The sequence below is a fragment of the Erpetoichthys calabaricus genome, chromosome 7 (genome assembly GCF_900747795.2).
Source record: "Erpetoichthys calabaricus chromosome 7, fErpCal1.3, whole genome shotgun sequence".
Taxonomy (NCBI): Eukaryota; Metazoa; Chordata; class Cladistia; order Polypteriformes; family Polypteridae; genus Erpetoichthys; species Erpetoichthys calabaricus.
The window spans coordinates 130,009,209-130,035,264 of record NC_041400.2 but is presented as its reverse complement, the minus strand read 5'-3'; the positions used below and the strand labels follow the sequence as shown (position 1 = coordinate 130,035,264).

Here is a 26,056-nt window from a genome sequence, read left to right as displayed (position 1 = left end):
AAGATGGGAACCTATAAATCCAAGACTAATGACAATGAACTATGAACTACAGGAGAAATTAGGACTAATGGAATTGTTTTCACTAACAGAAAACAGTATAGCAGGTGAAAAGAATGCATTTAATGGAGATCTACAGCAGGCTTTACAGAAAATGCAATCCAATGCCCAGCTCATAAAAGTATAGGGTAACTGGAATGGCTATTCTGGCAGCCAGAAGGAATGGGGACATGGAACAATGGGAGAACATGGCTTGGAAGGAGAGGTGAATGAGAATGGGTGGTGAATGCTAGATTGGTGTGAAACTAATCAGATGCTAATTGGAAACACTTCACAAATCACAAAATAATTCACACAATTACTTATGAAGCAGAAGAACTGGATCATAGAAGCATGAATAACAACATTACCTATGCAAGAGGCATGAGGCATGCACTGCATGATGTCAAAGCAATCAGGGGAGCAGGTCTGCATATCAAACATAGATTTTTCATAATAGATTTAAAACCAGTTAAAGATGGAGGAAGAAAATACTCAAGAATTACATTGGAATCATTAGAAAAAAAACAACAAAAGGCAGGAATATGCAAATAGACCTACAAAAGACAAGAATACGCAAATAGACCTACAGAAAAATTAGAAGCTTAAAATTAAAATGATAGCAAAGAAAAGTGGACCATAAATACAATGTGGGTAAAATTTAGGAAAACATTGTTACAAACAGCTACACGCATCTACTGAGCTAAACTAGGACCTTGTGCAAAAAAAAACAAACAAAAAAAATGGTGGGATAATGAAGTGAAGACCAAGGTGGAGGAGAAAAATGAGACATAGGGAAAATATTTAAAAACAAAAATTGAGGAAGACAGGACAATACACAAAATAAAGTGAGAACAGACTAAAGTGTTTTTGAAATCAGAAAAGAAAAAAGTGCCAGGGAAATTTAGTAAGAAAATAGAGGAGAATTATATTGAAAATCAAAAGCAGTTCTGGAATATGGTCAAAAGGTTTAAGGGAAATTAAACACCGAAAATCAGAAGCACAAAAAACTCAAAAGGAGAACTGCAGACAGAGGTAGCTGGGATTTTTAAAGCATGAAGAGCCCACTATGCAAAAATACTTGAGGAAGAAATAATGAAGGGGGAAGAACAATATGAAAAGCCACTAGAGGAGAGAGAGATGAATGAAGATGAAGCAGAAGAGCAGGGAGGAATTACAGAAGAAGAAATAACAAATGCCCTAGTAAAAATAAAAAATGTCAAAGCGCCTGGGGCAAATGAGATAACAGCTGAAATGTTAAAGTATGGAAGAGGAACAGTAGTTAAATAGCTCAAGAAAATCTTGTGACAGGCATGGAACACAGAGGGAATACCAGAGAAATGGGAAAGAAATATAATTGTACAGTACCACTGTATAAAAAGGGGGAATTCCACAAACTGTGATAATTTTAGAGCAATATGTTTGTTATCAAAAAAATACACTAAATTCAAGAATGAAAGAAAGAAGGTTGAGAACAACAATAGAGAATAAACTACAAGAAGCACAATCAGCATATAGACCAGGAAGACAAACACAAGATCATATCATTTAAAAGCAGCATTTGATGCAGTACCGTGAAGATATATATGGGAAGCATTAGACGCCATGGAAGTGTGTAATCATAAGTGAAGATAGAAAGATAGGTGAAGAAATCAGAAACAGAATAAACAAGGCAAATAGAGTATACTATCAAATTAACAACATCTTAATAGGAAAGAAATAAGTATAAAGACAAAGATTAATTTATATAAAATCATATACAGTATGTATCAACAATATTATACTCTATCAAATCTTGTACAATACTGGATAAACAAAAATCTAAAATACTATGTTAGGTAAAACAAAAAGAGACAGAATAAGAAAAAAAGAATTAATAAAAAACTGAAAAATGCAGTAAATCATGGAAAACATAGAAATAAAACAGCTACATTGGTATGGACATATAATAAGGATGAGTGAAATAAGGTATCCCAAAAAGGTGTTTGAAATGTAGGGTGAAAGAAAAAGACAGAGGAGAAGACCTAGAAGGGTATGGGAAGAAAACGTCAAGAAGTAGCCAGAAAGAAAAGGAAGACAATGGAACAACTGAAGATCCTGGCAAAGACAGAAAAAAATATAATCAATAGCTCAACAACCCAACACAGTAAGGTATATATTTGAGAAGATAAAGTAACTAAGGATTTAGATTAAGAGAGAAAGCTTCAGGGTAGCAGGGGGCTACCCCAGTACCCTCAAGTGCAGTGTAGGGACCAAACCTGGACAGGGCAACACAATGTGTTTGTCCCATGGTTAACTCATATGGGACAAGTTTAGAGTCACTAGTTTAACCTAAGTCATCCATTTAGCATATAGGTGGAAAAACAGGGCTCCTGGAGAAAAATCCACGGAAAGAAACCAGACATGCAATTCAGATCCAGGACAGAGCACTTACAATGTCACACATTTTTAGAGACATGATTAACAACTCGTAATAATAAGGCATTTATAATTATGTTTGCAGGTGATTAAAATTAAAACCATTTATTTAATTTTAATGTTTGATTACATGTTGTGGTACTCGGATGGGGGTGGTACCCAGCCGGGACGCCCGAGAAGACCGGAGGGCTTGCGCCTCCTCCAGACCTCGAGGGGGCGACCGCCCTGGGGTCCACGGGTACAGAGCTGGGAAGCTCAACCCTGTAGGGGCCCGTGGTCACCGCCAGGGGGACCCAAATACCTGGAAGACCCTGGACCTCAGCACTTCCGCCACACCAGGAAGTGCTGGGGGGAAGAGGAACAGGGACACCCAGAGTGCTTCCGGGGATACAGCCGGCACTTCTGCCACACTGGGGCGTGTCGGTGGGAGATTGCTGGGGACGCACCTGGAGCACATCCGGGTGCTTATGTAAAGGAGCCGCCTCCCTTCAGTGGATGACTTGAGTCGGGTGTAAGAAGGACGAGGTCTCTGGAGGAGAGAAGGAGGTGGGCTGGAGTGGAGAGAGAGAAGGCATTGTGTTGGCCTGGACTGTGGGGTATTGGGGTCTGTGAGTGACTTGTTATATTATGGAGTACCTCAATAAACGTGTGTGGGGTAATTTAAACGTGTCTGCCTGTCTGTGTCCGGGTCAAGTTCCACAATGTATTAAATCTTTCATCACATGACGCCTTTAGAAGCATATTTCTCATATTTTTCCACAATACATAGCCAAACTTTAATTAAGTATTCTGACACAGCTCACTGGCAGTTTCTAAATATTGGCATTATTGCTTTTTAATTCACTTACCGTGGTCAATGGTGAAGATGGTTTTGGAATGGTCAGGGTCCTTTAAATTTTTTCTGGGCACATTCTTACTGAGAAGGTTTAGAGCTTGGTCACGTCCATATCCTGATATCCTGTCGCTTGTTAACATTTCCAACAGAGTTAAGAGAATTGACTTCAGGGGTTGCGTTGTATCTGCACAAAACACATAAAAGAATCAGCATCTCACAAACTCACAAAATTAACCAGTGTGACATAAAGAAGGTTAAGCAAATTCAAATAGGCATGGGCCATAGTGTTAATACAGTGAATATCAAAAACAGACAACTTATGATAAATAAATGATGAATATGCAGTATTGTGAATGGAGGAATGGATGAATAGCATACAGTTTAAAAAGTGCACAAGCCTCTCATACAAACCTGACTTATTAATTTAAGAAATTTATGTAATGTTCACTGCGGTGGGTTGGCACCCTGCCCGGGATTGGTTCCTGCCTTGTGCCCTGTGTTGGCTGGGATTGGCTCCAGCAGACCCCCGTAACCCTGTGTTCGGATTCAGCGGGTTGGATAATGGATGGATATAATGTTCAATATCGAATAAACCATGGAAATAAATTAATTGTCCCCATGGATTCAATTTACTAATAACACAAACTTTAGCTGCTACCAGACCATTTTTGTCATATTGGTCAGTCTCTCACAGCACTGTGGCCCACAGCTCCTTTCAAAACTGCTTCACCTCAGTGACCGAAAATAAACGTCTTGAATTGAGTCTTTTTATAATACCCCAAAGTTCTGTAGGTCTCAGATTTGACCAGTCCATTACAAAACTCTACATCTTCTTTTCTTCAATTATTCTAAGTGTTATGGTTTAATGTTTTGTTATTTCCACTTCAAACAGAGCAGAATTCACAATTTCTACAGTCATAGCAAGTCCTTCACCTTCTGATGTAGCAAAGCTTTCCCAGATCACAACAACAACACCACCACCATAACTGAGTATTGATATTAAGTTTTGACAGCAGAATGTTCTTCAGACATAATAGGGCCTACATCAGACAAAATTAACAAATTCGGACTCATCTCTTCATAGGATAGTTACTCAGAAAGTGTGAATGTCATCGAAATGCATTTTGGCAAAACACGAGGTGAGCCTTTGTGTTTTTATTAATGAGTGTCATAGTTCAACCAGGAATTTATCCCTTGTTCAGGTGTGCTTTTCATTCATTCATTCATTTATATATTTATTTATTTATTTATAGTCTTCTTCTACATAATATTATGTGAATGTTATTGATTTTGTCCTTGTTTCCTTTTTTATGTTGTATGATTTGATTAATAATGTAGTGTGTTGTCTGTGCAATGATACATCTTTAAGTGTAAGTGATCGACGCAGCATTTGCTTTTGGCATTTGGCAGTTCAGAGATTACCAGCCTGCAGTCTATGCTCCTTAAAGGAAATGTGTGGTTCCATGAAACCAATGAGGTTCACAGGAGATGCACTGTGTGGCTATCTATGCAAAGAGGCAAAATGTTCAAAAAAGGAGCCAAGCAGGTTGAGCTTGAAACACACAGGATAGAAAATGTGAAAAGTGTACAAGTCATGGTAATTAAATGGCATGCTTCAAATTCTACTGACATTTCTGAATAGTACTCTGCAGAGATTCCAACTGATTGCATGACAAAAAGAGCTCATTATTATATAGATCAGTAAGACTATACAAACTGCAGTAAGTCAGCTTGAAGACACAGCATCAAAGACAAAGAGTAATACAGTTATCCTGATATTGTGTAAAAAGTTGCATATTACATGAGAGGGATATATCAATGACTCAGGAGGGAGAATAAAAAAAATTTCTTATACAATAATAAATTCAATATCAACACAAACGTGTAATTTTACAATCAACTTGATCACAACAAAGAATAGAATGAAAATGTAAAATTGATTATTAATAACCTGGGTTACACTCTATATAGTCAATGTCTTGTTATTTTGGTTAATGGGCACTAAAAGCACACAGACAACAAATTTACTTTTAATGTAAGGTTCATTGGATTGGTAGCTTTGATGACCTTCTGAGGTGTAAGATTCTCACCAATAGCAAGCCTGTAAATCACTGATGTACTATAGACAGTATAAATTTTTGTTCTTCTCAAATATACACCTTTTTACCATTAAACAAGACACACTTTGAAAGTAAAACACTTGATTTATTGATACTAGGTGCCAGAACTTTTGACTGTAGTCTTTTCCCAGTAAGGTTTGATAGCAATGGAATGGCATTCAGCTGCAAGATCCTGAACTTTCCCCGACCTCTTCAAAATGACAAAAATACAGGATGATCAAAAAGACAAAATTCTTTCCTCACCAAGAACGAGAGCGCCTTCTTTCCCATAGTCTCTCTTATCTTCCCCAGACAATGAGTCATAGATATTCTGTAACAAATTACTAGTCGCCAGTGCTATTTCTTCATGGTCAGTGCCCATGATGGTACAAATTTTTTCAGGTCCAAGCAAATGAAGGATGGCTGTCGCCTATGAAACAAAACAGTTATATCTCTAGAGACATCATCTTTCATTGAATTAAACTGTATATTATTTTTCAGGTCAGTAGCTTTTATTAATATTGTGAAATCAGAGCAAAGAAACTCTGCAGACCAGTACCACACGGAAAAAAATATACAAAACAGATATGAAGATCTTGTTAGAAGAAATGAGACTCCTAGCCTGGGGTGCCTTGTGGAACTGACATGTAAATAATCAATAACCAATAAATTGCTGTAATTGCGAGCCTAAATGCCATTCATGCATGGATTTACATAAATATACAGTACATCTGTAAGGATATATACTGTAGCTTGCTTAGGAATATGCATAATAATGAAAGGCACATGCTATAAAAGGCCAGATTGGAAAAAGAAAGAAAGAAAGAAAGAAAGAAAGAAAGAAAGAACTTTTAATTTCCAAAACACAGACGTTTACATGATTTCCAGCATGTGAATAGTTTCTCATGGTGCAGGACTGTGAAATAAAAAGGTAGTGGTGAGGCAGCCTTCTGCTGTTAGGCACCTAAAATCTGGAATAGCCTGCCAATAGGAATTCACCAGGCTAATACAGTGGAGCACTTTAAAAAACTGCTAAAAACTCATTACTTTAACATGGCTTTCTCATAACTTCATTTTAGTTTAAACCTGATGCTCTGTATATTCAATTAATTATCATTACTATTCATGGTAGCTCTACAATCCATACTAACCCCTACTCTCTCTTCTGTTTTTTTTCCCGGTTTTCTGAGGTGGCGACCTGCGCCACCACCACCTAATCAAAGCACCATGATGTCCCTACATTGATGGTTTAAAAGCCAGAAGTCTACGTGACCATCATCATCAATTTCTTCCATGAGAACCCTGAATACAATTAGGACTGATCATTTATGTCAGGTAGAATGCCTAGAGAGGGCTGGGCGGTCTTTTGGCCTCTGAACCCCTGCAGATTTTATTTTTTTTTTCTCCAGCCGTCTGGAGTTTTTTCTGTTCTCCCTGGTCATCGGACCTTACTCTTATTCTATGTTAATTAATGTTGTCTTATTTTAATTCTTACTTTGTCTTTTTTCTCTTTTCTTCATCATGTAAAGCACTTTGAGCTACATTATTTGTATGAAAATATGCTATATAAATAAATGTTGTTGTTGTTGTAGACCATTCATCTCTCTGCTCAACAGAAAAAACCCACAGAAAAATATATGATTAGTTAAAAATGTATTCTTCCATGATTATGTAGACATTGGATAATATAGAACTATGTAAATTATTCTAAAACAGTCATCACATCCTAGAAAACTGGAGCTCCCAGAACATGGACAACACATTCTTTCTGCCATATTTGAGAATACTTTTTGCTTTATTTAACAGAACAGAGACAACTGTAAGGGAAAATACTACTATGATGCTGCACTGTTCTATAAGCTTTTAGAGTCTAAGCTAGCATTATAATAATAATCTGCTTTTTTATTGTTATATTTCTTTCTCCACCATGGGAAAATATATAGACTTAAACATAGGCTTTAGTCCTATAAAAACACATTCCATATGATACTTGCAACAAAAATCATCCAACATTTGACTTGTCTGTTTTGTCACTTTATTCTTCATTAGGTAGCTCATAATTGCATAATCATAATTAATAATTATAATTAATTATATAGCACAACAAAGGTTTCAGAAGTTTTTAAATAGATAGTGGGTAACTACTTCAGCCACCAGCAATGTGTTGCCTCCACCTGGATGTTGCAACCACAGCCATTTTGCACCAGTACACTCACCATACATTACCTATCAGATGGTGAAGGGGTGAGAGGGATAGATAGCCAATTAGAGACAGGGGGTGGTGAGGGGCCAAAATGGATGAAACTGTGATGGGCAATCTTTTCAAAAGATGCCTAAAGATCTTTATGACCAGAGAGCATCAGGACCTTGGTCTTATATCTCATCCGAAAGACAGTTCCATTTTTATAGCACAGTGTCCCTGTCATTACACTGGGGCGATGGAATCTACATACGGAAGCACAGGGTAAGTGCCCTCTGCTGACCTCACCAACACCTCGTCCAGCAGCGACCCAAGCTCCCATACAAGTACTGGCCTGACCCAAACATGCTTAGTTTCAGGTGTTGTTATTCTTGAGAGCTCCCAAGCACAAAGTCCCAAAAACTTAGAAAATATCAACTAGAGGGAGAAACCTTCAAAACCAGCTAGGAACAAGGGTATGCTCATGATCCTTATAAAATGCAAGAGCTATTATTCCAAAAAAATGCCCTGTGGCACAAAGAAGCTCTGTGGAGTAAAGGAGCTGCCTAAGCAATAAGGGAATCCAATAGTGAAAAAGTCCCAATAGAGAATTCAAGAGGTGAAGTCAAAAAAAAGCACAGGTTCTAATATCCAGAAAAATCACAAAAACACAAGAGTAAACACAAGAGAACTAATGCACTGTGAGTGCCTTGAGAATGAACCACAAGAAATTGCGCCTTTTTAGGGCTGAGGGCACTCTTGGGAAACCACTCACAAAACACAAGGAACATAACACATGCATTGGGAATTAAGCAAATAATTAACAAAAGTAACATTAACATAAATTAATAACTCAAAAATAAAAAAAGTATGTTTATCATCATTTGTTTGAAATGTGAAATCATGCTTACCCTTGCTTTGTGACCAGTGCACATGCCTGAGAAGGTCCTCACTGCTGCAAGAATCATTTCTGGGTCTTTAGTCTCAATCAACTGATAGAGTAAACTCACTCCGTTGTTCTGGTAAATTTTGTCCGCTCCTGCATCTTCTCTTGCAAGAACAATTAAATTGTTTGCAGCCTTTGAAAAGAAAATATTACAAAAGAAATGTTCATATTTCAACTAAGACAGGCTGTGCTCTACTTGTAACATATTTCAGAAAAATAAAGGACATTGCAGGGTATTTGAGGGCACCTTTACTGTAAGTGAAAATATTACTTCTTTATGTTTGTATTAATATGCAAACTGAAAAAGTATTCTGTCCCATTTATATAGTCAATGAATTACAAGAACATAATGATCCCTGGCCACCACTTCTGTATAAGAAATAAAATGACTTAGCATCTCATTCAGGGAGAAACTGCTATTAGAGCCTGTCTCCAAGTCATCTTTTGTGAGAGGATGTCTGAGTGTGTTTGTGGTTAATCTTGACCTGGTCAACTAAGGCAAGTGGAAATAAAGAAAAAGACACTTGTGCAAACCTTTACACTGTGTCCATCAAGGCTATACTCTAATTTCTGCTGCAGTATCTTTTCTATAAGAGGAAGTTACCATTTTTCACCAGTGAAAACTGGCCATAGGCATGGAGATTATGGAGATGAGCTTGAAACCATAAGGTGCCAAGTTAGAATGTAACTCTTAAATCCCAGTTTAACTTCTGAACTTATCTAGTTTTATAGAAGGTTTCTTTTTCTTAACTTTTGGTTCTGGTGCTTATTAATCCTGACTGCTGTCTCATTTAGGCAGTACTGTACAACAATAACTCCAAAAAGGCTGATAGGAGGAAAAAAACTTCTAACTGCTTCAAATAGATGTCCTGGTGAATCAAAAGTGCAGCCAACACATGGGGCCAAAGGAGGCTAGTGCCTTGTAACACCACTTGAAGGTGGAATCTAATTTAATTTCATATTGTATATATCTATTTTGCAGATGTATAAAAGAGAATACGGCAAATGCACATTGGAACAAGGATAAGAGGACAGGGTTGAGAGAGAGAAAGTGTTAATGTAAGTGCTTGACATTGCCCAAGAGGTGGATTAATTGAGGAGACACACCACCAAACAAGATTTAATATCTATATTATTAATTAGGTACTAGGTTTGTTCATTTTTACTTATTGTAATAATTATTTTCTTTAAAATGTGTACATTTTGATTGTTTATTATTTTCTGTTTTCCCACAATGAAATTTTGTTTTTCGCATGGATGTGGCAATTTTGCACTGCCATTATTAAGACATGATGACACCTTGCTAGGGGGTGGTTATTAGGAGTCGTGTCGACTGGCATCATCACTGCAGTGGTATTTACGGCATAAATTACGCTGCCAATACACTGAAATTTTGGATTGTAAAACAATACATTTTGTAGCAATTTTTTGTTTGTCTTGTATTTACTATAAAAAAATGAGGTAAGACATTTTCAGCTTTCATTAATTGAAATCATTTTGGGCTTGGGTTTCTCTTCTTCCTGGTTTCAGCTTGTGTCTGGCTCTAATGGTTATTGTTGGTTGGCTCATCTTCTGTTTTTTCTTTTTTCCCATCTCTAATTCAGATAGTACAACCTATATAGGAAGGGTCACATAAGCAAAAAGTCTTCTTAATTTGCCTTGGCCTTTTCTCAAATTCTTAGGATTTATGAAGAAATCAAAGTACCAAAAGAAAGCCCACATGGACTCAAGGAGACAGTATAAACTCTAAACAAAAAGTGACCAGCCAGATATTCTGTCAAAAATTGACTAAGGTTCCTCCTTCAGTCCTTCCTTTACTTGCTGTTCGCCCATCTGTGTCTTTTGCTATACTACATTTATTAGACAGATGTGACATGATGGAAAAATAAAAAGGGGAACCTTAGATGGTGGCATTGCTCAAACATTGTCTACCTTTGTGCCACTGCAACAGCCACCAATCTAAGGTACTCTGTGTCCCTTTGTGTTATAACAACATATAATTTTTATGTATATTATTTGTTTTGTTATTATTTATGCGCCATAATTGATGAGTCATGTGACTGTTATTTGTCATGTTGATAATGTTACTAGATATGCTAGAATATATAGGAAGTTTCCTACAGTTGGATAAAGAACAAACCTCTTGGCATCAGTTCATTTTCTTTTCAAGCAGGCCAAATTCATTTTAGGTTTTCTGATTCTTTTTTTCAATTTCACTTAGATATTTAGTTTTGCCCCATTGCTTTGTTTACTCAATTTATTTTGATCTCCTAGTCTGGACCTTTTGCTTGGCACAGACTACAGTTCTGATTATCTTCTGCTTTTTTCAGTCACTCACAATAACACCAGAGACCCTATCTTATATCACTTTGAAGTCTGCTCGTGTCTATCTACACATCATGCGTAATAATGCAGTGCGCCATGCTGCAGTCTTGTCTCATGAGGCTGCACTTCTTTTGCTCCTCCTTCTGTGGATTCTTCTGGTCAGCATACACTTCACAGAGTCAAACTAAGGTCCCAGAAGATATAAAAAAGTATTTACCACTGTGCCAACCCATGACAGTATTATACACAGTGATTATTACTAATGTCCTGGTAATAACGTTGGGTACATAGATGAAGTCATTGCTGGATTTTTTTTTGCTTTGTTGCATTAAGCTGACCAAAGTCTAAACTTTCTTAAAGAACCACAGACATACTGTACAACTACAAACCTTCTCTTTTCTTTCTTTATCTACATTTTCATCAAGAAGAATTTCAAACATTTTCTGAACTCTGCAATCAGTAGAGAACTGAATCTTCAGCTGTAAAACAAAGAAAGGATAAGAAATTTAGAGAACTCAAAACAAAAGAGCAAGAAAACGTATTAAAAAAAAGAAAGAAATGCTGCAGGCATTGTTCTCGGGCTTTCTTTTTTCTTACCATTTGTATCTGTCATTATTATACACCATTATAGGTCGTCTTATTTTATATTGTTCCCTGTTATATTCCTCTGACTTCACTAAGTGATGCACCTTTGAGTGAAAAACTCCTACTTTCAAGTTTTCTCCTGCCTTCTATTTCACCACCTACCATAATTACTTTTTATATTATTCACAACTGTCATTTATGTGTGGGTTGATGGGTGCTTTGCCTGTTAATTTCATTGAAATAATCTATGCTTTGTCACACAAAAAGGGGGGTTCACCTTCTCTTGAATATCTGAACCGAGTCGACGTAGAGTTTCAAGGAACGTCTTATTTCTTGGTTCAATGGTCGCACATCTCTGGACATCCTTAAATGCTTGATCCAACTTCCCCAGCTTTTCAAGAGCTTGGCATCGCCGGTAGAGTGCTTTGACATCTGCTGCATCAACATCAATGGCTATGTGGAAATGCAATAAATAGCAGTTATATAAAAAATATATAAAAAGCCAGCAAAAAAAAATATGAACATACTGCATGTAATAGTGTCATGCCAATGACCTACCCCAACCCAAAGTATCATTACATTAAAGGCACAAGCCTTTAATTTGCAACAGTAAATCTCCCTGTTTGGTCATTTTTGTTCTATTATTAGCTCATCAACAAATGGCTAGACATGTCTCCTTCCCTTATGTTGAGTTCCTAAATCCTTCTCTTTTTTATGTGTTCGCCTATAATGCACTAGGCAATTATTGCGAAAGCCCGTGTCCGTCAGTCTGTCTGCCTGCCCGCATGAACCAACTCAGCCACCCGTGGACCAATAGTGTTGAAATGTGGCACACTTATTCTTCAAGGAAACTGGCTTAGGCAGTTTAATTTTTGTTCAGATATCCTGAACAAAACGCGCTGTACACATTTTTAAATTTTCAAAATCTCCCATTGAAAAGCATTGGAGAATTTGCAAGCTCACCTGTCTTAAAATGCAGAAACAATCTGTGTGACTTCAACTACAAATGAGTTTAGTGTTTGATTTTTACCTTGACAGCGGTAACCCTAACTGGTATATTTAGTATAGTTTCCTCTTTTTCATCCCCGATAGCAGGAAACTGCGAGCGCGGGTAGGAAGTTGGTGTCACAGGGTGTTTGCGCGCGCGGAACGGCAGTTGCAATCGACAAGATGAGATAGGCGGGCGCGGGAAAACAATTACATCAGCACGTTGTTTCTGCTTTATGAAGTTGCCCAGGGCTTGAGCGCAAACAGAACAGTGGAAATGCAGCAACATCTCACTCCTCTGCATGCCTTAAGTCGTACCAGGTATGTTAAACTATTTTCTTTGCCGTAAAAGTATAAAAGGCAAGCACGGAAGACAAAAAGCTTATCTATATATGAATGTACGACCCAGTGGCGTGCACGCCGCGGTGCACACAGCAGATAAACGTTTACTCATTATTTACCTTGCGAAACCAACCCAACAGCTCCAGTATCTGCAGTTTATAACGTTTAACGATTTTACTGACTCTTTAATTTACAAGGGTGTCCAGACGTCCCAGTGAAAGTCCTGATTTCAAGCAATGTGTCCCGATAAATAACTAAAGAATATCAAAATGTTACGGCTTTAACAAACTGACTATCTAATAATATATTGCTCTCCCAACACACGCATCTCCACAATACATTTTTAAAATATTTATGACAGTTTTCAAGAGAGTGTATGAAGTCAGAGGTGCAACGTTTTAAGTACAGTATCTGGCATCGTTAGTCCAAAACAGAGCCGTTTCTTGCTGTATGCGGACTACGCAGATGCATAGGGCCCCCGAAACAACTAGTGACCCTCAAGCTGCAAGATCAGCAACAATATATTTGGGGAGTTTTAATATTACCTGTCTGTTTGTAGCCAGCTAAGCCCCATCATGTATTTAATGAATACCTATACAGGGTATGCTTAAAAGTTAAATGTAGGATATAAACAAAACCAAGCTGCAATATGGATGCTTTGGCTTGCGTTTATGGGGTAATCAATTAAAAATCAATGATTATCACTAGGCTGTCGTGTCGCGTAATGAGTGACGTCTGCCGACAGGTATGATGGGATGACTCACTGACAGCCGCACATCGCGTCAGGAGGAAAATAACGGTAGCGAAAACCAGCTTGATACCTAAGATGTCATCAAAACGGCATTATCCCTCTGGTGCTGAAAAACGTAAAAAGAAGAAAAGCATTTGTTGCAATGGATCAGTGGTGAGAAGCAACGAAGTAAAACAACTTCATTACTGTTTTTAAGTAGACTTTTCATGTACGGTATCTGTATCTTTACTTGAGTATTTTGTTTGAGACTTTTTACTTTAACTCACTATCATTTTAAAGGAAAATAATCTATATACTCCCTACAATAAAAATATCCATTACTATCTTGCCAACAAGTTTAGCCGTACGAAAAACAGGGGAAACTAGGTCAGATAATTTTATTAAATTATTTGCATATATATGACAAATTAAGGGATTATCCCATTATATATTTATTTGCGCATTTTACATTTTTGATTTCTTCGTATACAAAACATTAAGCACGCAGGAGAGAAGCAAATGGAACAGCACAGGTAGGAACTACGGTGATTTAAACAGTGAAGATATGGTCAAACCAATGTCAAGCAACGCTGGACGTATTAATGAAATCGAAGATACAAGTAGGTCAGAAAATGTGCCCCATTCAAGTGGTTGGCACAAAAACGAGCCTTGGTGAGTGCGTCGCCTTTTGTGCCAGCCATAAAAATACGAGGGGATAGCGTTCAAAATTAACCTTCCAATCTTAAAAACACAGAGGTAAGCGCTCACATGAACTTTTGTTTGACTTGCCGTTTAGATATATTGATTATTAAATCGATAACTAAAAACTAATTTAAATAATCTATGAATATTATAGAAATGTGATTTTTCAATGACATTAAGATAGGCTGCTATGTTAATCTAAACATGGTGAGCGCGTAAGCGTACAAAACAGATTTTTAGTTACACACATACACACACACACACACACACACTCTCAGGATAATGTTGATAATGATATTAAATGGCAGAAATAATTGCCTGGAATGGAATTCTAAGAATAAGATAAATTCAAGCCCAATTATTTTAATATTAAAATTCAGTTTAGTAGTAATTAATTCAAGATTAGTTATCAGATTTATAAGTACTGGTAATTTATAAGGCTTCTTGACAGATTTTTGTGACTGAAGCAATTAATGCATTGTCACAGATGACTGGGGTCATTACCTGGCTGGGATGCCTGGAGGGACCGGAAAGGGACAGTAACAGCTTCCGGGGCACAAGGGGGCAGCTGCCCTGGATAAAAATAGGACCATGGGAAAGGGACAAAGAGGTTTTGACCTGTTGGGAACCGTGGCCACCGCCAGGGGGCACTTTAAGCCTCATGGGACCTGGGGAACTGTCACTTCTGCCACACCAGGCAAGATGGCGGATGAACCTGCCAGGGACGCCCGGAGTGCTTCCGGGGCAAAGGGCAACACGTCAGCCACACCAGGAAGTGTGGCCGGAAGATAAGTATTCAGCCACCTGTAGCACATCCGGGCAGGAATAAAAGGAACCGCCTCCTAACAGTTAGGGAGCCAGAGTCGGGAGTGGGAGTTGGACGAAGCTCCCAGGAGGAGAGTAGAGGCGGCTAAGGACATTGTGAAGTCTGGAATTGGGGTGATTATTGCTGAGTGCATTGTGTGGTGTTTGGGACTGTGTTTATTTGTGATGAATAAACGTGTGAAATTGATAAAGATGTGGTTTCAGACTCGTGGTGTCCGGGCAAATCTCACAGCATATTTGTTTTCATTGTATTCCTCATTATGACTTTTCACATTTACTTCTTAAAATAAATAATTGTTTATTAAACATCATTCTTATACCTGATTTTTTAATCAGAGCAATTTTCAACTAAAAGCAATTTTTACTTTTATACTCAAAAGTAAATTTAAGAACATGTACTTTTATACTTTTATTTGGGTAGATTTTTGACATTTACCAGAGTATTTTTATAGATGAGGACTTGCACTTCTGCTACCTCTGCAATGGGTAAATCATTAAATTGCAAGCTGTGCATTGCCTTGATACTCACCTCTATGTCTATATGTCCTTTTCTCTCTCTCTCTGATTGCTGATTGCTACTATCATAATGATTCTCTCCCTGTATATTTCTCTATATCATTAATTTACTCTTATTTTCATTACTTTGAAGAGATAAAAGCAGAAATCTGAAAGTGACAACTTTGAAATTGCATGCATGCTTTAAAAGGACACTGTATATTGTAATGTTTAGTTACATTTATTATTGTTTGCTTGCATAGGGCCCCCAACAAAAGCTAGAAAAGGACCTGCTCCAAAAGCATTCTGCATGTACTCTAGAAAGGTGTTTTTTTTTTTTTGTTTTTTTTGACTGCTAGCTAGTGTTTATTTCACTTCTTGGTCAGCATTTTGAACTTAGCTGAAAGTAGGACTGATTTTCTGGTATTGACCCTTTCTTTTGATATGTACCGAATCTATCCTCTGGCTACTAAATTGCATATTACCAGCCTGTCTCCTTATGGTGGTATAACAACCATAAGACAGCTTTAAAATCTCATCCACAGTTGATCTCTGTCTTTTTCTCAGGTTCTGCTGGCCCATGACTTTTGCTAGCAGATATAGAAAATTGATGATTGTTTGTTTGAAGTGTGTTCTGTCAAGGTTGATAATTCAGACTTTACTCATTTGCAGAACTTTTTATTTCTAACAATATGTGCAGTATCTCCTTAGTTATATAGTATTAATAAGTATTATGTAGGATGAAGACAGTTTTTTAAAAATAATATGTACACCAACAGGCATGGGCTTTGATAATAAACGATTTATGCAGAAGCAGTGCACTGTTTTTTCTTAAGTCAATTTGGGTCTTGGAATATTTGTAGATGTTTCCTAAAGAGCTTAACAGTTTCACAGAGGAAATGTGTAATGCTATCCACAATTAGAAAGATGAAAAGAGTAACATAAACTAGTTTGCTTATGCTGCTTTAGTTTCCAGCCTGGTCTGGTTTTACTCAGACACCCGATTGTTTATTTATAATAAGATATTTATAATAGGACTACAACAAAGATTGCTATAATGGAAAAAATGGTTTATAAACAGCATGCACAGTGGAAGAGCAGTACTTAAAGTCGGTTCTGCAGAAAGGTAAACTGAGGCCTGTGACTGATGGCAAAATAGTGCTGAGCAGAACAAAGATCCCATAACAAACTTGAAAACTTAGGAAATAAAAGCCATGTATCAGCACTTGAGCGCTTCAAAATTGACATATGTCAGGTCAGATTCTTTGCCATTCCCTATGTACTGCATTTTGAAGTGAGTACATATCAGTTGTCATACAGAATGGGAGGTGATGTAAGGAAATCAGGAAGCAAACAATATTAACACAAAATGCTATGCTCATTTTAATGGTTGCAACATGAGTACAGAAGGAATTTGTGTTGGCTAGGGATGTTATGAAACAATTTGTTTCATTAGAGATTAGCCAGTAGTTTTCATAATGAAATTAAACTTGAAGAGCGATACAAAATTTGGTACATGATGACTTTAGAAAGAGTCGAATAGCACTGGTTCCATACCTGCATGGTGGTTGTGTAAAGTAGATCCTGCATTATCTGTTTGTTACAAGATATAATTTGTGCACAATCATCTACCAATTTCTGCAATTAAAATAATTCAGTACTCGCTGGAATTTTGGTGAAAATGAAGGAACTATTTAAGAGGATTTCTTACCCAGTCGGGATGCCATAACAGAGGGATGGAAGAAGTGGGAGCAATACCCAGCCGGGACACTATTTTATATGCCTGTCCTGAACAGGATGCCCAAAGACTATAGAAATGGGCAAGGGAGTAGTCCATCTCCCACCATTCTAGGTGTCAGTATCCCTCATATAGAGTCCCAGTCTGGACACCCGAAGGGAGTTAGAGTCCAGGAGTGCAGCCCTGTAGGGATCCTGGGAGACAACAGAGGGAACTGCGGGGGGAGGACCTCCCTGGCTTGTGTATAACCCGGAACTACTTCCAACAGGACACGTCATATTACTGGAAGTGCTCCCGGATCTTTTAAAGGGCCATGTGCTGCCGTAGCTGGAGGAGTCAGAGTCAGGAGGCTGCAGGTGAAACTCAGCAGAGGTGGAAAAGGAGGAAGAATTGTGGAGTACTGAATGTTTCTTGTATACTTGTGGCTTGTTGTTGGGAGTGGAGTGGGGAAAAAGTGCCTGGAAGGAGAATAAAAATCTATTATTCTATTAATGTGTGCTGTATTACTGGTTCTGTGGTTTGGGGCTCTCTGGTGCCCTTGTGTGGTCATTATATACAGTATATGATATTTAACATGTACTGATGTCAGTCAGTCATTTTCCGACCCACTATATCCTAACACAGGGTCACGGGGGTCTGCTGGAGCCAATCCCAGCCAACACAGGGCGCAAGGCAGGAACAAACCCCGGGCAGGGTGCCATGTGCTAATGTTTAGTGGGAAAAGATTAAGAGGAAGTGCTGAACTTAAGGCATTGAGAACTTCAAAGACTTTAATATTTATAAATGTACTAGCTGAAGAACGCCACGCTGCCAGGTTATATTTGTAGAGTTGGTTAAGAAAAGAAAGCAAAGGTTTATGTGTTTTTAAATGTGATCCGGATGTTACTGTTAGGTATCCCATCTGTTACTGTTAGGTATCCCATCCATCATCCACACTGCCTTTCTTTCAATGCCTCGGCTCTTGTGAGTTGAAAATTTGTTTTTATCGGGTCCGATTGGATTCCAAAATTGCTGTAACTCCTTGCAGGGTTGTAACCATGAACACTGCAATGTCTGAATTATCCTCTTAATTCAAGTTGTACAATTCATAGTGTTTAAATTATGAAGAAAAGCCAACAAAGCAAGAGTTAAACATCAACCCCTTCATTCTCCTTTGTGCTTTGTTGCACTTCCATTCTTGGTCAAGCCTCACCCAACACCTCCCTGCAAAAGCATGAAATACACGTTTATATTACAGTAGGTAGAAGAAGCACACGTTGTTACCTGGGTAAGTAATGTTAAGCACCGGTCATTTTGTTTGTTAGTCAGACTTCAGTCTGTTTGGATGCTTCACTTGCTCAGAGCCAGCAAGTGGCACGGGTGTGCAAACTGTACACACAAGGAAAAAAAACACTGGAAACCCACAGGGCCAGAATCTTGGGCTATACAGTAATCGGTGTTATCTGTATGTTCCTAGGGAGTAACTATGCAAAGTTTGGTCCAAATCAGTCAAAGGGTGTAAGATTGTGTAGGAAACACACAGGCAGACACATTGTATTTTATATATATACTGTATAGGTTTGCTTCTTTTGAACAACTTTGACACATATTAAGTTTATCACAAAATACTTCTTTCATTATATTAGAGTCTAAAACAGCTTTACTGACTCTCCTAGTCTCCCTGCCTCATCCACTGTAAAACTTAAAAAGAAGGAATCTATATCAGTGCTTCCTCAATTAGAAATCTGTAGATATTATGAAACAATACTAGAAACAGGACATTACAGTTAAATTTTCAGATAGGGAGTTTAAGTCAAAATACATCTTTCCTTCATCTGTGTGAAATTCAGTCTAAGATGTGCACATCACATGCATTTCTCCTGACTTAGACTGGCCTGGACCAGATCTGACTCATCAGCAATGCTTTCAAGCACATTCCTCTCTTGGCCACATGTTTTGGCTTTGTCTTCAATTTAAATGTTAATGAATTATAATTTTTACCTACTCACTGGAAAATCTTGAGACCAACATAAAGCCTTATTGTTTAATTGATATTTTTGGGTTAACAGTGAATAAAACACATTTAGTTAATGACGACTCTGTGGTCATAATGGATACTCTATCATGATGCCTTCCAACACTGCACTTGTCACCACATTTCATTCAAATAAAAAAGGCTAACCCATTTAATATAGTGCAACATGTTATATTACTTACCAGTTAAGAAAATAAAATGTATGAGTGAGGAATTTAAAAATATCACTATAGGCAAGACCCTCATTAACACTTCCTTAGTTCTTCTAACTGACTACCATTTATTGGCTTCTTACACTTTCTCGCTTGATGCAGAAAGGGGTTTTGAAGGTGACATTTGGATTGAGCACTTATAACTGTATCTGACTTTCTGATTTATTAGTATGAATTATTATAAGTGTATTAGATTGATATTTTATATAAAAAAAAGAGAGGGTGTGTGCATGTCAATTCCAAGTATGTATAAAGTGATGTGCTTGAAGAATTATCTAAGAAGTGGGAAGGCTTAGAAAAATAATTTCATCTTCTTCATGATTTGTGTATGTACAGTATTCATTGTGAGTCTGAGCATTGGAATTGACCATCTTTGTTTCATACTGTGTTCAAGTTTCTTTTACATTGTGCACAATTTTTTATGTGCATTTACCATGTGATTGTTTTATGTCAAGTTCCAAACAGCAGCTTTTAACCTAGGATTTGATTAGAAACTAAAGATCTGCTCTGTAAAGGATATACTTTGTTGATAGTAAAAGCATCTTTATGGAAATGTCATTGCCCATATATAATATTTATTGTAAAATGTATTGAAATCATGAATGTCACTTAAACTTTCATCACAGTTTTAATTATGTGTATTTATTAAAATTTCCTATGATAAAGATTATGAGAAAAGAAGTAAAAAAATGGGAATCTGCCTTTGCTGAGAAAGAAATGTTCCACTGATCCATGGCTGCCTGAATTAGAACCAATCCAGTCACTTATTTTAATCTTCATGTTCTCTTACGTGTTTTAATTACTATTTTCATATTACAGAGGTCTTTATAGCAATACCTTCAAACAACTATCTGCCATGGGTTGCCACTAAAATATTACAACATAAATAAAAGACAATAGAATAACTGCAAGAACCTTAAACAGTAATACAAGGTGATTTTATATGTTTCATATAAGCAACTGTTGGTAATTTCCTATAATATTCAACAATTGGATAAACAAAGATTCATAGAATTAACTAATTGAGTCATTCTGTTTAAATATACAAATTTCGTGAAGACATTACCTCTGGATGCATCAGATGCCGCCTGCACATAGTTTTCCTGAAAAATACAAAATAGTTTGTGTCAGATAAAAACAATAATATTTTTAAACTATCTATCATGGGTAGGTTCTTAGGTTACAATGTGCTTTCTCTGTTATTTTCCAGTTAAATAATTTTCAGCAGGGCAGCACAGTGGCACAGTGGGAGAGCTCTGCCTCACTGTAAGGAGACCCCAGTTGGCGTCCCAGGTCCTTCCTGTGTGGAGTTTGCACATTCACCTCATGTTTGTGTGGGTTTCCTCCAAGAGCTCTGGTTACTTTCCACAGTCCAAAGACATGCAGGTCAGGTGGAGTAGCGATACAAAATTGGGCCTAGTGTGTGGTTGGGGTGTGTGTGTGCGATGAGCTGGTTCCCTGTCCAAGGTTTGTTCCTGCCTTGCGTCCTATGCTAGCTGGGATAGGCTCCAGCCCTGTTCAAGATTAAGTGGGTTAGAAAATGACTAATTGACTTCAGCGATTTGCAGTCCGTAGTGACAGCTCTGTGCAGGTTCTCACCCTGCCCTGGGTGAGATGTTAGTGAACTGCATAGCTGAACCAGACATGTTGGCCCCATAAATGTGCTGATCAGCATGTTGGCGTGTTATTCCTCTGTGGGATAAACCAAATGAAAATAGAGAGAATATGAAGAAGGTGGGAGTCGAGCCAGTGCTCAAGTGTTGTGTGGCACAGATGCCATGCTCTGTATTAATAGGTCCTTCATTGTGGAAATAAAAATAAATAGGTATTTTCATTAAATTAACTTCCAAAGTACAATTTGAAATATATTGCCCCTCATTTACATAATGATTTTGCAAGAAGAAAATTACTATTGATCAAAGCAAATGTTTAGTTGCATTTTTCAGCATTCAGTAAATCTTTGGCTCTCCTATTTGGATATTCCCGTTATAGGACTTTCAGATTTCAGTATCAAAGCAAATGCGTGAGTTGTGGGAACTGCCTTCACTTGACCCTTGCTTCTGGTGTTTGACTCTCCCTACTGAAGGTTTCTTGACCTACTGTACATTTTTGGACTGCTCTTAAAACCTTTCCTTACTAGTCTGTACATTGCATTTTGCTTTGTAATATTATGTTCGTGTCCACAATAACATCTCTGAACTCCATTTCATTTCTCTGGAGTTCTGCTGACACTAGTGAGCTGGACACATCAAGACTATGGTACGTCCAGGAGGTAATCATAACAGAGCACAAATCAGATTGAGAATCATTCTTGTTAGTGGTCAGATGATCCCATGTTTAGCAGGGTAATACAACTACAGCTTGTCAGGTTGAATATGTTACAGGCACAAAAGTAATACTGAGTCCTATTTTTTATTAAAGGTGTAGACACTACTGTGGTAACACCTGCTTACAGGAATTTTTGCTGTCCCAAAATATAAAGCTTAAAAAATACTGCATATTCAGAAAAAAAAAGTTAAAACAACAAAAAAGAAAAAATATATAATTGGCAATAGGAATCTGTTAGTTATTGAAAAGCACACAGTAGTCTGCAGTCTGTCTTAGTGCTGCTAAGTCATATAGGATATCCATGTGTTATTAGTGGGTTTTATCACTGAGGAAATGAACAGGAGAATACAATCAGATCCTGATGGAAACAGCTGGAGAACTTTTTTGTTTTTGTGCTCTGGCAAAATGTTTTATGAAAAAAACAATAAAGATTCTCTATGAAGCATACACTCTATGTGAATTTCCCCTTGGGATTAATAAAGTATCTATCTATCTATCTATCTATCTATCTATCTATCTATCTATCTATCTATCTATCTATCTATCTATCTATCTATCTATCTATCTATCTATCTATCTATCTATCTATCTATCTATCTATCTATATGGAACATGCTGCAAAAGGCCATACATATGACAGAGATTAGTCATTTGTTATAATTTAGCTGTGTGTTGGGCATTGAAGCTAGCTTTTAAAGTACCCACGTTCAGTTCAAAATAATAGTTTTAAATAACATATTACTTAACATCCTCACAACACTGCCCACGATTAAGCTGATTTACATTTGAATTAAGATTTTTCCTTTTTTTGTATGTAAAAGATATATACATAATTAAACCCTCCTGATTCAGCACTTAATGTAAGGCCAGCTTGGGTGCACACTCAATCTCACAACATAGCATTTAGAGTTGACAGCTCTTTTAACATGCTTATCTCTGGGGGACATAAGAGGAAAACCAGTGAACCCAAAGAAAAACACAAACAGACGTGATACCATACACACTCTGCATAGAAAATGACTGGGCATGGCATTGAAACCCAGGGTGCTGGGAGCAGCACTTATCACTGTTCCATTGTGCTGCCCTAAACCATTTCTTCTTCAGATATTTTGTTCTAATGTAAAGCTCATTTTTCATAACATATATGGACATATAGAGTGTATTTTCTTGCTTTTCTTCTTTGTTGCTGAATCAACTAACAAACCTTCAGCTTCCCCAAGAGGACTCGCCACTTACTCCTTTGTCCTTGCTCTTCACCCTCTCAACCCCATCATCTCATGCTTCCTCCACGTTAGTTCTCCAGAGCTGTCTTTGGCTCCACCAAAAATGTTCAAACCATTTGGGGTTGTTCATTTTTACAGCTGGCATTATATTTCACTCATTATGAAGCTCCTTCAGGTCTTGATTACTCCATACCCCTCAATGTTCTTAACATTTTCTCTCAATGCATCTTTTAATTATGTTCTTTTTTAAGGTGAAACTGTCAATAGGTCAGAACAGTGGCAGCCACTGATCATTACTGGCATCCACCTTAGATACTGGGTGTTGCTTTTTTATTTTTGCTAAAAAATTAATAATTAATGTCATATTCAATTTCTTATAGGGTTACTCATGTACCCACACTCGTTGTCCATGCGGGCAATGGGAGAACTACAAACTTCATAATGAGCTGGGCTGAGATTTTAAAACAGTCATCAGAGGCTGTGAGACATCAGTGCTACAAAGTTTGCCCACCAACCATCTAGTAAGCAATATCATAGCATTTGATGAGGAACCAGCAGACTTGTCATTCATTTTTATACTCAGGTCTTTAAACTCACATACTGTACAGCCATCTGCCTAACTTGTGATGAAAGGCTCCATTATGAAAGCACCTCAGTTTGCACCATTGATCTGATGGTCTGCAGCTTAGTCACTAGTATTGTTTCAGTTTTACTTCCTCTGTCTGGTACATGCTACATAAATATGCAACATGTATTCCAACAGCAGCAGGTGCAAGGCAGGAATCAAAATAGAAAAACTAGAACAAACAGTTGGCATTACACTGTAAGTTATTATAATGATTCTTTGAATTAACTTGGATTTGTATGTTTACATATGCTTTTAACTTTTATTGTATTACACCGTAATATCATTAAAAAGTGACCCTTCAAAGTTATGTGTGTGTGTATATTTTCTCAAAAGCCTGATGTGGGGGATGACTCAGGCTCCGCCGCAAGTGGCAGCCTTTCCAGCAGCTCCGTGTACAACTTTATATTTCTACCTTTTTCTCTATTTCTCTGATCACTCCTACCACTTTCTTTTATGTGGACTCGTTCCCTGGACACTTTTTACTACTTGGTCATGGATTTTTACACACCAAGACTCATCTATTCAGGTAGTCAACTTCAAGCGCTGAGAACACAGGCCCATGCCAGTGTGGTTCCCTATGTACCCGATGAGGAAAGAGGGTCGTATCGTGGCAGCAGAGCTGGCGCTAAGCTAAAGGCTAAGCGGCTAGTGAAAAAGTGGCGGTACAAGCCTTCGGTGCCTTCTGTGATCCTGGGAAATGTGAACTCACTACCAAATAAGATCGACAAACTGGCTGCACTGGTGAAAAATGTCAGGACCTACAGAGAATGCAGTTTGTTGTGTTTTTGTGAAACGTGGCTAACAACTAACATCCCAGATGCTAATGTGGAGCTACCCGGGCTTAGCACAGTTAGAGTGGACAGAGACGCAAATACCTGCGGGAAGCGGAAAGGAGGAGGACTCGCTCTCTATGTGAATACAAGGTGGTGGAACTCTGGACATGTAAACATCAAAATCTCCACTTGCTGCAGGAACATCGAACTGTTGGCCGTAAGTCAGCGTCCCTATTACTTGCCCAGAAAGTTTGGACACATCATTGTTGTTATTGTTTGCATCCCTCCTAGGGCGGACGTGGAGATAGTGGGTGATATCATCCATTCTGCTGTTGCTAAACTACAAACACAGCACCCCGAGGTGCTTGTGCTAATCGTTGTAGACTTTAACCATGTGACGCTGGACAAAACATTACCTGCCTTCTCCCAGTATGTGGATTGTAACACCCGGGGAAATAGGACTATTGACCTACTGTATGCAAACGTTAAAGACGCATACAGCGCCACCCCGCTGCCTTTGCTTGGGAAAGCAGATCATAACCTGATTCTGCTTCACCCTCACTACAAACCAAGAGTGAGGGAACTATCAACAACCACACGCTCATTCAGGAAGTGGTCCCCTGAGGCAGAGCAGGCTCTGAAAAACTGCTTTGGAACTATGGACTGGGATATCTTGCAGGGATCATATAGTTAGAACATTGAGAAGGTTGTTGACTGCACTACTGACTACATCAACTTCTGTATGGACATTGTAGTTTCAGTAAGAACAGTACGCTGCTATGCTAACAACAAGCCATGGATTACAAGTGACATCATTTTGAACCAGAAGGAAAGGGCTTTTAAAGGTGGTGCTCAGCATGAGCTCAAGCACGTGCAGAAGGAACTCCAAGTCCAGCTCAGGGCGGCGAAGGAGCAGTACAGGAGAAAACAGGAGCAGAAGTTACAGAATAACAGCATGAAGGAAGTGTGGGATGGGATGAAGATCATCACTGGCTGCAGCTCGAAGCGGGGTGCCACCATCGAGAGAGACGTGGAGAGAGCAAAACAGGTGAACAACTTCTTTAACAGGTTTGACCACCCTAACCCACTCTCACCCCAGAGTACTGCACCCTCCACCCATCCATCTGCTGATACCAGCATAGGAGAGAGTTTCCCCCACCCACAACTACAGCAGCCCAGGTAAGCAGTGAGCTGAGGAGACTTCGTGCCAGCAAAGCAGTGGGTCCAGATGGAGTATCACCACGACTGCTGAATGTCTGTGCGTTGGAGCTGGGGAGTCCTCTACAGCGCATCTTCAACCTGAGCCTGGAACAGGGGAGAGTCCAGACGCTTTGGAAAACATCTTGCATCACCCCAGTCTCAAAGGTATCATGTCCTAGTGAGCTGAATGACTTCTGGCCTGTTGCTCTGACGTCACATGTGATGAAGACCATGGAGTAGCTGCTGCTTCACCACCTGAGGCCACAAGTCCGCCACGCCCTCGACCCTCTGCAGTTTGCATACCAGGAGAAGGTGGGAACGGAGGATGCCATCATCTATATGCTACATCGATCACTCTCCCACTTGGACAGAGGCAGTGGTGCTGTAAGAAGTATGTTTATTATTTAGCACCTTCAACACCATCCAACCTCTGCTC

General features: G+C 38.4%; 1 protein-coding gene across 3 annotated transcripts in view; it reads right to left on the bottom strand.

Moving 5' to 3' along the window:
* Positions 1–26,056, bottom strand: part of unc45b (unc-45 myosin chaperone B) — a 61,642-nt gene that overhangs the window by 31,553 nt on the left and 4,033 nt on the right. For all 3 annotated transcript variants that reach the window (XM_028805377.2, XM_051929666.1, XM_028805376.2), the window contains exons 3-8: positions 20,535–20,571; positions 11,701–11,876; positions 11,228–11,317; positions 8,479–8,646; positions 5,653–5,818; positions 3,303–3,473 (exon numbers count right to left, since the gene is read on the bottom strand). In XM_028805377.2, coding sequence (XP_028661210.1) covers positions 3,303–3,473; positions 5,653–5,818; positions 8,479–8,646; positions 11,228–11,317; positions 11,701–11,876; positions 20,535–20,571 — 808 coding nt within the window. The remainder of the gene's footprint in view (positions 1–3,302; positions 3,474–5,652; positions 5,819–8,478; positions 8,647–11,227; positions 11,318–11,700; positions 11,877–20,534; positions 20,572–26,056) is intronic.